The sequence below is a fragment of the Pseudoliparis swirei genome, chromosome 21 (assembly GCF_029220125.1).
Source record: "Pseudoliparis swirei isolate HS2019 ecotype Mariana Trench chromosome 21, NWPU_hadal_v1, whole genome shotgun sequence".
NCBI lineage: Eukaryota > Metazoa > Chordata > Actinopteri > Perciformes > Liparidae > Pseudoliparis > Pseudoliparis swirei.
This window is the reverse complement of record NC_079408.1, coordinates 5,736,652-5,750,757: the sequence shown is the minus strand read 5'-3', so window position 1 is coordinate 5,750,757 and position 14,106 is coordinate 5,736,652. Positions and strand designations below refer to the sequence as shown.

Below are 14,106 nucleotides of genomic sequence, written 5' to 3'. Positions count from 1 at the left end.
ACACTCGGGATCTGAATTAGATCGACGCTGACAAAAGCTTTCACGTTAAGTTGAAATATTCACAGGAAATGGGCCAGAGAACATTTTAATTTATCACTTCTGGACCAAAGTTGGAGTTTTAAGTGTCGTTTCCAATCTGCATTTACATGAGTAAAGTCATGAAAAGTGAGGGCATGAAATCAAGCCACGCAGAGACGTTACTTTGAAGACATTTTACTTTTGTAACTTGTCTAAGTCAGTAAAAACATAACTTAGTAACCTCTCTGAGAAAACATTTGCAGCTGTGCATACAATTGATTATCACTGTTTCATGCAGGATGAATTAAATCTACTTCCTCATAACATGGCTTCTTGCACTTTGACCTTCTAGCCCACATCCTGGTAATTTTGGCATACTGCATTTGACATACTATATATTGGGACATACTAAATCATTTTCTGGCACGCTAAATAGTCAAGCGTCGTGTGGGAACGCAGAGTAATAATTAGTGCGTCCCAGTTGAATGCACACTGCATGCAGCGGTACGTACGTTACATACAGTGTGCGTGTAAAAAGAAAAAAGCTTCATCTTCTTGAATCGGGTACGTGGGTTTTGCCACCGCGCCGGCCCTTTAAGAGACCTGCACATTATAATAACTCCAATGGGAGAAATGAAGATGAACACAGATTATGATCGATTCGCTCACTCAACTGAACTTTGTGCGAGATCTGAATAACTATCTGTCTTAATGTTAAATATGGATGTTGGCTGTGTAATAATCTTAGAAAGCAGGAAGTGTATACAACTTCAATCGTATTCCATTAGCGTTGCTTGTAATGCATCCTCTTTGTTATAGAACATCTTTGAATAACACTTGACTTGATGATGGGGCTCGATTTAAAGTCAGGGAATCACCAACATGATTAGAATTTATCCTTAATCCTCATAAAACACTTCTCAAAAGAATAACACACACACACTCGGTGCTTTGTATCATTTCATTCAGTTTTATTACAAACAAAAAAAGAAAGAAAGAAAAAAAAGATGCATCATCATCGACATGTTTCACTGCCACTCATCAGTTCATCGGCACCACGACATACAGTGACACGAGATACCTAGAAATCAACACAGAAATCTGGAGAGAGGACAAAATAAAAGTGGAAAAAAGAACTAAGTGCTTTTGAACATTTTAGTTCAGGGGTTGCAAAAACTTTGATATGAAACACAATTTTTAAAACTTAATACCTGGAAAGATCAGCGCAAAATGTCCTGGGTTCATGAGATAAATTAACTCCTACAGTAACTATCTGTTTTTAAATGTGTGTAACTTAAAAGCAGACTCTGACTTGGATTTACAGGTTGACATCAGGTTCTTAATTCAGTTTGATGATTTTACATTTCTTCCGCTATGTTTAAGGCGTTTTTTTTAATGATGCGGTATATAAAATGGATTTCCAGCCTTCGATTTTCCAGATAATAACTGTGTCTTTTAACTCATGTAAGATAGTATACATTTTCTCTCTGCCCATAGAAGCATTTAGGGTTACATATGGCCTATTATCTAAATATGTATATGTCATTTGCAAGCCCCAAATCTAAAAAGTAAGCAAGAAAAGCACGTTTTCTTGTAATATATCTTCTACCTCTGAAGTTAGCTCAACTTCTTCGTTTGTGTTCTCTTGTAATTATGGGACAAACATGGCGAAGTGGTGCGTTGGCGTGTCGCACACACTGTATCGTTTTCCCATCGTTTATCCTTACAAAACAAAAAAAAAATGTCTCTTTTGGTAGAAGCTCTTTCTCAAACAGCGACGGCGAGAACGACAGCGACATCGACGACGACGACAATGCTCATAATCGCGGGAGTAAAAACACAAGAGAACACGAATGAGCTGTTTAAATATGCAAAGTATATCACAGGATTTTGTAGAAAGAAATAGAAACTTGTGGGTGGGGGGGGGGGAGGGAGGAGAGGGTCATCAAGAGGAGAGTTCAAGGTGATGGATGGGTTTTAATAACACTGACTTTCTTATTAAAAAGGTAATAAACATTCATATGAGGTTACTGAAAAATAGCATCATAACCCCCAAAATACCTCAAAGCTCTTTACATAAACTAGAACCCGGGAAGCGGGGTGGGGCAAATAAGTAATGTGGTCAAACAAGTCCTGAATATAGTTATCGTATCTGCGCTTGTTTTCATCCGAACATGTACCTCTGATAAAAGAAAGAAAAAAACCAGGAGCTGCTCGGACTTCTGGGAGAATTGGAAACAGAATTAAAACGACTGTAGGCACAGCTTGACGCCAATTTATAATTGTGTTCCCCCCTTTCCACGAGACAGCATTGTTGTGACTAGCGCATGCGTCAGGGGGATGGAGTGAGGCGGAAGAAATTATTTTAGTTTTACATGCAGCTTCCTGACGTGAGGAGGAGGATTAAATGGTTTATTGTGAGATCTAAAGGTTTCTCGGATTGAGGTTGGTTGAGCGTTGTGTGTGTGTGTGTGTGTGTGTGAGGTTAGACGCATCCCAAGAGGAGGAGGCCTGTGTGAAGAGGCCCACTTATGAGGAGTATAATGGTTTGAGGCAGACGAGAAAAGGTCACAAGAAGTTATGAAACAATATGGATCGTATGCACTGTATATGTGTGTGTGTGTGTGTTTATGCACTGTATGTATGTGTGTGTGATTGTAGTTTTTAGGGGTGTACCAGTCTGCAAAGTTTCAGAGGCGTGAATATATGTGTGTGTGTGTGTCTGTGTGTGTGAAGTACAATAACAAGCGGGTCAATGAGTGCACCCTTAGTCAATCAATTAGTTTTAATACTGTTTGTGTAGTCCAATGTTCTGAACAGCGTTTACCACGATATCTTGTAACAGATGGTTTTCAGTGTGTGTGTGTGTGTGTGTGTGTGCAGCCTAGTCGTCGATGCAGATGACCTCTCCGCTGCGCTGCTCCTGCCGGTTGACGAGCAGCTCGGCCTCCCACTCCTTCTTCACAGACATGGACGGCCCGTTCAACACTGCAGGGGGAGAGACGGGTCAGTTCAGCGAGTCTCCGTCCCTCACAGAGGACGTTATCGCTGACACGGCGACGCACTGAGGAAACAACTGAGGAACAACCATGACCGTTAAAAACATTCATACATGACACTTCACAGGAGCGGTAGTCCCGACCCGATTCAGAATGTGGGACATTTTCTAGATATGAAAGGATGTATTTATTTATGTACACGGTAGACTCAATAGGCTTATAGGTTATAATAATAATATAATAGGTTTGACATCTGGACGAAGTCCTACTATTACAACTACTACTACTACCACCACTACTACTACTATTACTAATACTACCACTACTATTACTACTACTACTTCTATTACTACTACTATTACTACCACTACTACTACTACCACTACTACCACTACTACTACCACTACTACTACCACTACTACTACTACTACTACTACCACTACCACTACTACTACTACTACTACTACCACTACTATTACTACTACCACTACTACTATTACTACCACTACTACTACCACCACTATTACTACCACCACCACTACACCACCACTACCACTACCACCACCACTACCACCACCACCACTACACCACCACCACACCACCACCACCACTACACCACCACCACCACTACCACCACCATTACTCACCACCACTGCCACCACCACCACTGCATTACCACCACCACCACCATTACCACCACCACCACCACCACCACCACCACCATTCCCCACCACCACCACCACCATCACTCACCACCACCACCACCACCATTACCACCACCACCACCACCACCACCACCATTACTACCACCACCACCACCACCATTACCACTTCAATACCACCACCACCACCATCACTTACCACCACCAATTATCATCACCATCACTACCACCACCACTACCATCACCACCACCAATACTACCACCACCACCACCACCACTACCACCATCACCACCACCACCATCACCAATTACCACCACCACCATACCACTCACCACCACCATTACTACTACCACCACTACTACCACCATTACTCACCACCACTATTACCACCACCACCATTACCACCACCACTCACTACCACCACCACCACCACTACCACCATCATTACCACCACCACCATTACCACCACTACCACCACCACTACCATCACCTCCATTACCACTACCATCACCACCTACACCACTACCACTACCACCACCACTACCACCACCACCACTACTACCCACCACCACCACCACCACTACACTACCACCACTACTACCACCACTACTACTAACAACACTACTACTAATAACACTACCACTACCACTACTATGTTATGTGGATGTTTCTTAGTTGCATGTTTCCAAGTAATCCAAGAACAGGGTCACAGTTTGAAAGGCTCTGCAGTACTTGTAGTATTTCTGACACCGTGACCAGGCCAGACGTCATGACAGTCGACCAGACCCACGACAGAGAGGCTCAACGTGCTCGTCGTTCTTCACGTTCTGATCCTTATTGAAAAAAATGGTGAAAAGATTTGACTGAAAAGGAAGAAAAGACGAAACTACAACTTGCAGCGCATACGCAACAGTTCCTTCTCACTTCCTAGCCTCTGCTAGGGGAAGGGATCAAGGAATGAAATGGGAAGCTGCCAATCATCTCCCGTGTATTTATGGTCATGCCACCGAGGTGTGGAAATGAAACTGCATCCAGCCTCGCTTATAATACTTTGATCATCTTTATAATGAGCAAACTTGCATAAAACAGTTCATCAATATGTCTCATTACATACACAAGTAGCATGTTTACAATAATGACAATACCCAGAATGCATAACTGTCAACCTGGAGAAAGTGAGGCCTGCAATGAGTAACACACACACACACACAGGCACATGAGGTCACAGACACACACACACAAGCATGGAAATTAATTTCTCTCTCCACGACTGCACAGCTGGCCGGCGAGAGGGATCTGTGGCTCCTGCATTTGTGCGCTATCGTGAATCTGCTCGGCGAGCGGAGCGCTGCTTTCAAAACAAAGCCAGGAATAGACCAACAGCGCACTTCTCTCATTCGCGCCACGGGGGAAAGATAAATTGTCGTGACACCCCCGTGCAGATCAAAGCCTTGATAAGGAGTGCATTGAGCTGAAGACGCTTGGGGAGGGGTCTAACTATGTGTGTGTCTCTAGAACCAGAGGTGGGGAAGCTGGTGGCATTTTGCCAAAGGAGGCCAACAAAGGGGAAGAGAAAGAAGAGAGTCAGTGAGCGTGTGTGTGTGTGTGTGTGTGTGTGGGCGGACACAATCTGATAAGAAGCAAAACAAATCGAGGTGAAGACTGGGTGAAAGAGCACGAGGAATTACAGGAGTAGAGCGAGAGGAGGAAAAAAAGAGAGGCAGAAGAACAAGAAGAAGAGAGAGGGATCGTGAGATGGAAAAAAAAATAAACGAGTGCTCTGGAAGAGGAGAGGACGGAGAAACTAGAGCCCGTCCGATGTGTCGCCGCCGCCATTAAAACATCAAGAAAGTGCAGTGCAGAAATGGAAAAGATGTGATGACACACTTTGTCCACTAGAGAGCGCTTATTGGTACATTTTGTAAAACGTCCCACATTTAATCCTAAATGTAAAAAAAAAAAACGAGTAAAAAGGATACTTAAAAGAAAATAAATGTATGATGTACATTTAATTTAAAAAATATATATATATACCGCGGCGTCAAGTTGCAGTTTACATCCATCCGTCTTTTTACGAAATGTCATCACGACATTTGCGCCTCATAATTAGCAGATGGATTCTAGAGTTGTGGCCATGGTTGTGTTTTCTAAGGTCACAGTGACCTTCAAATTATAAAACCGGTTAAACTTGAGTTCAGGTGGACGTCGGTGGCAAACTTGAAGCAACTCCCTCCAGGCATTCCTGAGATCACGAGTTCACGAGACGGACGAACGTCAAATTATAACAACAAAATCTATAAATAAACCAGTATATTTCTGTTTTTTAAATCACTTTTTCGACTTTCATGAAATCAAACCTGATTGAGGACAGGAGGCTATTTGTTAAATATTTTTGTAATAGCTATTCAACGTCTTCACATTCCACTGTAGATCGTAGATGTCATTGTTTATGCCGTAATCCACCACGGATTCAGATAGTTCAAATAGTTCACTGCATCTTGTTTAGATTACTGCCGGATTTCTTAATGCAAAACACAAGTTTGATTCCACTGTAAACAGGCTCACCGTTGGACGTCATATTTAAATCACCAGCGGTGATCCCGAACGACTCGGACTCGACATAAAAGGCAAAGGAGGTGAAGAAGCCGTGAAGGTAAACAGGAAGCCACGGTTCACGACCAACGAGACGCGGTGGCCCCTGATGACAGAATCCCTCTGCGGAGCCACACTCCTCCATCCCTTCTCAGTAGCAGCGCACATTGTTTCACCAACGCATCGGGTTGGCATCGATATCTACAGTTACAGTAAAAGGTATGATGAATCCCACAGGCCACACCTGGACATTATCTTCAGGAATTCCTCAAACGTATTCTTCTCCTCTCCCCCTGGCGCTCCGGGACTTCACCGGGTAGAGCATCTGCACTCCAGAAAGACAATTTAAACATTCTTGGCCGCTACTATCTGCTGGAAGTGAACGCGGCCATCTTGGCAGGAAGCGCAGCGTTCTCGCTCGCCGAAAAAAAAGCTTTGTGCGAGTGTATCTCTGCCCAGAGCGTTCGTCGGGGACAACCTTCTGCCTCCGAACTGGCAAGTGGTCAGGAACCCCCCCAAAAAAAGCTCGACTTTGGCTTTAAAAGTCTGCTCAATGGAAACTTGAGACGGTTGGCATACAGCCACGTGTCGCAAGAATGTGTAAGTAATCAAACGAGAAGTTTACTGGGGAAAATATAGTTCTATGCTCCTGTGTGTGTGTGTGTTAAATGTGTGTTTTCAGACTGGGAATCTCACCTCATGATGAGAGTATTGGACATCATCAAGTATTGAATGTCGGTGAGGTTCCTAGCCTTGGTCACTTATTCACTGATCAGATATTTATTGCATTACGGGATTATTTTGCAGCACTTAAAGGGCAGCGCACTATGCACACATCATCTCGTGGGCTTGTTATTCAACAAGGAGCAAGTCGAGTGCACGTTCTCTCCTTTTAGCTCGGTTTTGGTCTCCACCGACTCCTGAAGGACTTTTCTGTCCCGTTAGCTGCTCGATGCTACGCTATGTTCCCCAGCTAGTCGCTAACTGTGTCTGTGTGTGTCTTTGAGGGCTGGACGGGTAGGATACAGTGGATTTATAAGAGCTTTCTCACACAAAACAGCTGCCTGCAGCTGGTTAACGACGTCGATGAGACCGGTGAGACTGAACCGAAACAGAAAAAAGACGTACAAACCAAAACAATGAGCGGAAAGGCGGTGAAACGGACAACCGGGAGATCTCAATTGGATTGACAGGGATGACAAATGGATTCAAGCAGACACATTATATAATAGTACTTGAATTAGCTCATCATCATTAAAACTCCTGATATTAAGCATTTATCATCGTCCCAATGTTGCTAATATATCTACCGACATGAAAACAGGAACATTGCTCCTCTGCCTGCTGAAAGGTTGAGAATATTTAGACTTTTTCATGAAAACCTTCTTTTTTTAAAAACTAAGAGCAGTGCAAGCACCATCCATCCCATTGGAAACTCATTGGTTTAGCTGGTGATGTTTTTCTGGGTGTGATCGGGTCCTCAAACTGCATCTTTAGTCAAATTCTTGTACGGTTGCATTTGTGTTCGGATGAAAGTTAAATATTGTTCCGGTTTGTGAAAAACATTGTTATATTTTTAACAATACCATTTAAATGCTACCATGCACACACACAAAGCTCACTCACAGACACACAACATTCCTTCACACAAACGTTCATCTTTCATTGCAGGCCGCACCACTGCAACACTTCTCTGGTCTTTATGTCCCTTCAGCTTAAAAGGGAAATACCACTCAATTCTAGCTTAAAAATACTCACACGCCTTATATTTGGACATTTTGAAAAACTTATTGTTCACCTCTCTTCCTTCCAGAAACAAGGCGGAGGAGTTTTCCCTGCTCTTTACTCTGGGATGTCACACCGAGCTGGAAAAAAAACGATGGCTCGGTAGACAGTGTTTTATTTTCTCGGGGATCGGGGGACATTTTCCGTCGTGGAATCCATCACCGCCGTCACAATGAAGAAGCTCGAGGAACGAAAAATGTCTCCTCGAGCTTCAAAGCGAGTCTCCCTTTTTTCCTCCTGACAGTCTTAAACTTTTGGAAGACCAGCTCGTATATACAGATTTTGTATATATATATATATATATGTTTTTTTGTTGCAGCAATGAGGCTTGTGATATTATGATACGTGGAGTGATATTCCCCTTTTAGTGACCCCCCCCCCCCCCCTACAAAGGTGCAATAGTAAATATGCTTTTTAATACAGTACATTTCTCAGAGCAACGTTGCTACTGACTGTTGGACAAAGGCAACGGCTTCGTTTCTCATATCGACGGCTCTTGTTTTTATGCCTGGTTGGACTCAGGAATGCTGGAGCAAAAGAGTCCGTGTTTTATACGTAGAAAACTCTCTTATTCCCTTCTTTTTTTCTTTCTTTCCTTTTTATTCTGGTAGATAATGTATCTAATCTAAAATGAGTGTTCATCCCTTTTTCCATTTTGAGTTATAAATAAAGTTCTTTGCAAGGTTTTCAGGTTGTGTGTGAGGTCCACAGTGTGTATAGCTGTATACATATATATATGTATGTGTCTGTCCGTGATACTGAGAAAGAGAGACGGAGGAATGAGGGAGTACAGGGTCGGGGCGAGGGGACGGGCTTGTTCAGTCCCATGAAGAATTGATCCGGGGGGGAAATCTCTTTCGGCAGAAAACAGAAAAAGAAAAGAAAAGAAAATAAAATCCTTCTTTGTTCTGCATTTTTCTCCACTTCGCCCTGCATATCTGAATTCCTGAAAACCTGTGATTACATTAACACACTGTCTTTCTTCTTCTTCTTCTTCCACCCTTCGGTCCAGACGTCTTTCCCCTCAAAGTAAGATTGTTGGGCTCCTTTTTTTTTTCAGCAGCGCATTTTCCCTTCAAGGATATGTTTGTTCCAGACAGGTCATCTCTCCTTTTTTTCTGTCTCTCCGGCTCCCCCCCCCCCTCCAGCCTCCCATGCATCATTAGTGCTTGATGTCAGAGCCAGCTTTTCACCTCTCCCTCCTTTTCTTGGCCCTCTCTCTCCCTCACGCTCTGCAGTTTGATTGCTTGTTTTCTTTCAAGTGCCGCCACGTCTTTTCACTTTTCATGTCCTTCTCCTTTTTTGCCTCCCGTCTTCATTGCATCCAACCAGTGAGCTCGACTTCTCCCTTTCTAATCCCCACATTCCAGCAGTGTCAAAGTGCTCTGTCCTTGGGTCCTCTTTGGACTTCTTCCTCAGGCATTCATCTCTCCTTTTCAGCTTTCACTGTCTCCGTTTCGGTTACATTCCTGGACGTTTTCATCCACGTGTCCTTCCTTCATGGCTTCTTTGGTCGGCCGTTGCGCGGCAGGTTCTCCACCGTGTTGCTGAGACGGTACTTGACTATGATGCTGTGCACCGTGGACTTGGGCATCCTCAGCTCCTGCCCGATGGCCCCCTCGGACTTGCCGTCCTTCCAAAGGTCCACCACTCGCTGCCGCTGCACCACATCGTGCTCCTTGGTCTTCTGGCAAGCAGCGTTTGGCCCTCCGGCAGCTCCCCAAGCAGCTCCCCCGGTGGCCCCAGCAGCGGCGGCGGCTTCTGTGGGGGCAGACAAGCGGCAGACTGTAGTGGAGACTCGGAGAGGGGAGCAGGATAATGTCACACGTTACTGGTCCCCGAAGGGGATTTCTCTTTTAGTTCGCCTGCCTCCCTTCCAATGCGGGGAGGTCAGAGGTCAGTGGGGGAGCTACCGGAGCTGGCGGAGTTTCAGTGTCCTGCTCAAGGACACTTCAGCAGGTCGGGCGCTGGCAGTCGCGGGGGCTCGAACCAGTGAGTTCCACTTGCAGGGCAAATCTGCCTAATTTCTACGCCCCCAGAGGATGAAGTAGAACGTGGGACTCCTTCAGTGCAGATGAGTAGCTTCCTCGTGGCAGAACAGCCGGCTGAAACGGGGTGTTCCAAAAAAGCAATACAAGATATTGTGCAAATGCAGAGGAGATATTGCCATGCGTGAGATGGCACAAAACAATCCTTCATTGGAGCATTGTTACATTTCTCAGCTGAAGCAGTGGATGTGTAGTCTAAAGAGTGCCACGGCAGACATGCATATTTCTGGATATGTTTTGTGTACTCAAGCGAGGGAGCTTCTCTCGGGAGAGAGAAGCTATTAATGGAGGGAAGCTAGGAGGTCACGAAATCAGAGAATTGTGTTGTTTTAACTCAACTATTTCTTGCGGCTCACTTTCTTCCCTCCCCCCCGTCTGAGTCTAAAAAGGTCAGGAACCAGCGCGACCCCAATCAAGACCATAAACGTGGCCTCGTTCGCTGCACGCTCTGTGCCCCTGCCAGAGTCCGGGATGTTCCCGGCGGCCCGGCGGCGAGGCTCCCCGCAAGTGAAAAAAAAAAACACGGAACAACACAACTCACGCGCGACTATTTCTGAACCGCCGGGGCGCTGAGGCCCCGCCCTCCTGCCGGTTCACAAGTCACGACACGGCGTTTACACAACCAAACTCCTTCTGCGGTTTCCGTCCCTCTCGAAATACCTCGGTATAAAGTCCGAATGTTTTCTTGGCGTTGGCCAGACACGGAGCATAATGACATTTTCAGAGATAGGCTCTCGCTCGCTCAAACGCAATGCCTTCGACAGATGTCTCAAGTCTACAATTACATAAATCAAGATACACCGAGTGAGAGGCCGGCTCGGCGTGGAGAGAGCTGGGTGTTGTGGGGTTTTGTTTTTTATAGGGCAAAGCTATTGGGGAATATCAGGTTCTACCAGTTATCTCTGCCACATCGCCGCTATCTAAACATCTCCCAACACAAACACACATGCAGAGCGGAGAGTGCGTCTGGTGAGCACATGCTGCCGTTACCAAAACCGATTACACAAAGAAAATAAATTGTGCGCTGACAGACTGCAGGTGGGGAGGCCAAAACAGATTCTTTCTTTTTTTATCATTTGAACTCTGACGCTTTTTTTTTTTTTTAATCAATACGTAATGAGAGACATGATATGTTTGAGAAAAAAAAGAATATTTTTGTTGTTGCGCAATGTGTCGTTACTGCCGAGTATGGAGGTTTTGAGGTTGGACATGTCGGGAGATGAAAATGCCTTAATATAGCAATGCAGCACGTTTGTGTTTGATTTTGGAAATGTCTATTTCAGGTGTGTGTCTGGCAACCACATCAGAAACCTCTGCTGCAGATGTGTTTTTCCAGCATGCACTCCTTTCTAGATCTTCGCAGATTTCCCAACTTAAGCCGCTCGGGGAGATAGAGTGTCTCCTCAAAGTGCTTTAAACAGCGCTGCTTTAGAAGCCACGCGGTAGACCTTTTCTCCACATATTAAAGGCTTACATTGAAATTGAAGAGTTCAATACCATTGTACTGGATCACAGAACTATCGCTCATAGATGTTTTCCTGACAAACCACATTCCCGGAGTCAAGTCATTTTTGATTCTCCTCGCTGAATGTTTTTCCGCTGCAACATAACCATATAAAGATGAAAATTCCTCAGATGATATCTTTAAATAGAAGAAACATTTTGGACTGGTGTTGCCCATCATCCCTGCAAGTTGCCAAGTAATCAAGTCCAGATCTCCGAAGCTGGAGTTGTGCTCCTCTGTCAGGGTGTCGTGGAGCGCTGAGGCTACAGAATCCACCAGAGCTGTGATTAGTGCTTCAAATGCAGATTCATGACACTGAGATTGTTGATGGTGAAATAAGAAAAGAAAACATGGGAAAAGTCTCCTTTCAGTGATGTTAGACAATACATATTGTGTGATGTGCAAATCTCCATGCTGAAATCAATACTCAGTCATGAAGTGAACTTAAAGGAGCAGGACATAATTCATGTTTATGTGAGACTTTCAAGAAACGCATTGCAAAGAATCAAAGCATCACAGGCTGAAAGATTCCCTAATATGGCTCTAGCTCCAAAACACTGGATCCTACACTTCCCATAATGCAACGCAGTCAGTTAGACACTCCTCCCCTGCATCTATCAAACCACATGCCCCCCCCTCACCTAATCTTCAAGCCCCGATGACATCACTCGGACATCACCTGGGTTATTTTCCCCCTCCGGAGCCACAGAAGACATCACAGTGTTCCCCGGCGGACAAGTAAACAGAACGTCCTGTGTAGAAATGGTGCACTGCCCCTTTAAATGTCTTTACTTTGATACATTAGTATTTTCTGCTTGAGCTCGCAAAGTCATTTCCTGTCCAAAAATCTTGGCAAAATTATCTTCGATCACAAAAAAAGAAGGCTGAATATTCAAAGGAATCCTTCACCCACGCAAGGGAGCATAAATCAGACCGCTCGTTTGCCAACTGTCAGAGAGATCAAACAAACTGGTACGCTTGAATAATATCACCTTGAATGCGATAATTACGGATGCCTTAATAACTTCTGATGTGTTCTTTTTAATCACCAACTGGAACACATCCATTTCTCACTTTCTCACCCACAGGTTCACACACAGGCAGGTGAGCTCTCAACTTGCCCGCTCAGCAGTTTCAAAGTGAGATCTCAAAACAGAAGAATTCTGGACCTTTCTTTTCCCCCAGGTTTCTCAGGCATTACTTAAAAAAACATATTCTGCTCGTAATCCTGCAATATATGTTTTAAATCCTGAGATCCTCTCAGCAATACTTGTCGGCACATGTTCCGTCTACAACGACGGATCCGACGTCTGACGAAGCCAATATTGACAGCAGCAGCGGATGTGAATGGAACTTCAAACACTGACCTGATATGAAGGATCCGGGCGACATGTGACCGTAGTTGGCTCCTCCCATGAGTAGGGCGCTAGGGGGTGCGGGGGTGAAGGGGGCTCCGTAGTTGTGAGGGGTGGCGTAGGGTCCTGAAGGGATGGGCTGCACAGAGGAAGGGACGTTGTTATTTTTGTGAATAGAGGATACGATTTATGAAATGAAAGGGGGAAGTAAGACAAACCACTTTGAAGTTATGCAAGCTGAAAAACAATCGAGACCTTTGTGGAAAAATCCACAGGTGGGTGACAAGATAATGGGCTCTACAGTTTTATTGGGTGTCCTCCATCTATTCTTTTTCGACTGTCTGCAGGCAGCTCGAGCAGTTTTCGTCTTGCGAGGGTTTTTTCCGTGTGTGTTTAAGAGAGTGCGTTTAAAAGCAGGCTTCTGACCGGGGGGGTGTGCATCTCAGTGCCCTTGCTCGCCAGCCGGCTGAGGATGCTCCTCTCGGACATTTGCAGGCGGGCGGCGATGGGCGGGACTCTGGCCAGCGTGGCCGGTAGCCGGGTCACGTCGGCCTTCATGTCACACAGCAGCTCCTCCAGCTGGTTCAACACTGCAACAGCAACCAAACACACATCAACCGCTTCCCTCCCGATCCATAACGTCACACTTTCGCTCCTACTTCCTGCTTCTTTTAAACCTCCCATTAGTCACGCTGTAAAGTATTCCACGAACAGTCTCATCGTCGCAGAGCTTTGTGGATTTTAATTTCCCAAATAGCACTTTTCTACTTCTATTTTTACAAGAGGTTTCACTCTGTCATCACATCCCTGCGTATAATTAATCACTGATTAGACGCCGGCAGAGTCGCTGTGCAACGTGATTAATAAATGTTATGAATGTTCAGCACAGTTAACGTGCAGAAAGACAGAAACGACAGCAGCGCGCTGAGCGTGTTCTCCTGTTGGACAGAACAACATAAACATGGACAGACTCGCCAGTGAGGAAATGTTTGGAGCTATCGCTTAACAGCGTGTAAGCGTATCTGCTCGGCTCGACTGAAGTCAGCTTCAGGCAGAGTGATATGGTCTCTGCAGGAAGGAAGACGGATTGCACAACAGCGCCGCGAGATGCGTCGATGCATACTCTCTTTTATTCTACGGCT

The 14,106-nt window shown here is 45.0% G+C and overlaps 1 protein-coding gene across 6 annotated transcripts in view; it reads right to left on the bottom strand.

The window, feature by feature from the left end:
- Window positions 1-967: 967 nt before the first annotated feature.
- The window catches only part of chd3 (chromodomain helicase DNA binding protein 3), a 47,122-nt gene continuing 33,983 nt past the window's right edge, over window positions 968-14,106 (bottom strand). For 5 of the 6 annotated variants that reach the window (XM_056442192.1, XM_056442193.1, XM_056442194.1 and 2 more), the window contains exons 38-40: window positions 13,391-13,554; window positions 12,977-13,103; window positions 9,238-9,818 (exon numbers count right to left, since the gene is read on the bottom strand). In XM_056442192.1, the coding sequence (XP_056298167.1) occupies window positions 9,556-9,818; window positions 12,977-13,103; window positions 13,391-13,554 (554 nt within the window). In that variant the 3' untranslated portion in view covers window positions 9,238-9,555. Of the gene's footprint in view, window positions 3,007-9,237; window positions 9,819-12,976; window positions 13,104-13,390; window positions 13,555-14,106 lie in introns of those variants that run through there. The other variant, XM_056442197.1, reaches the window with a different exon arrangement.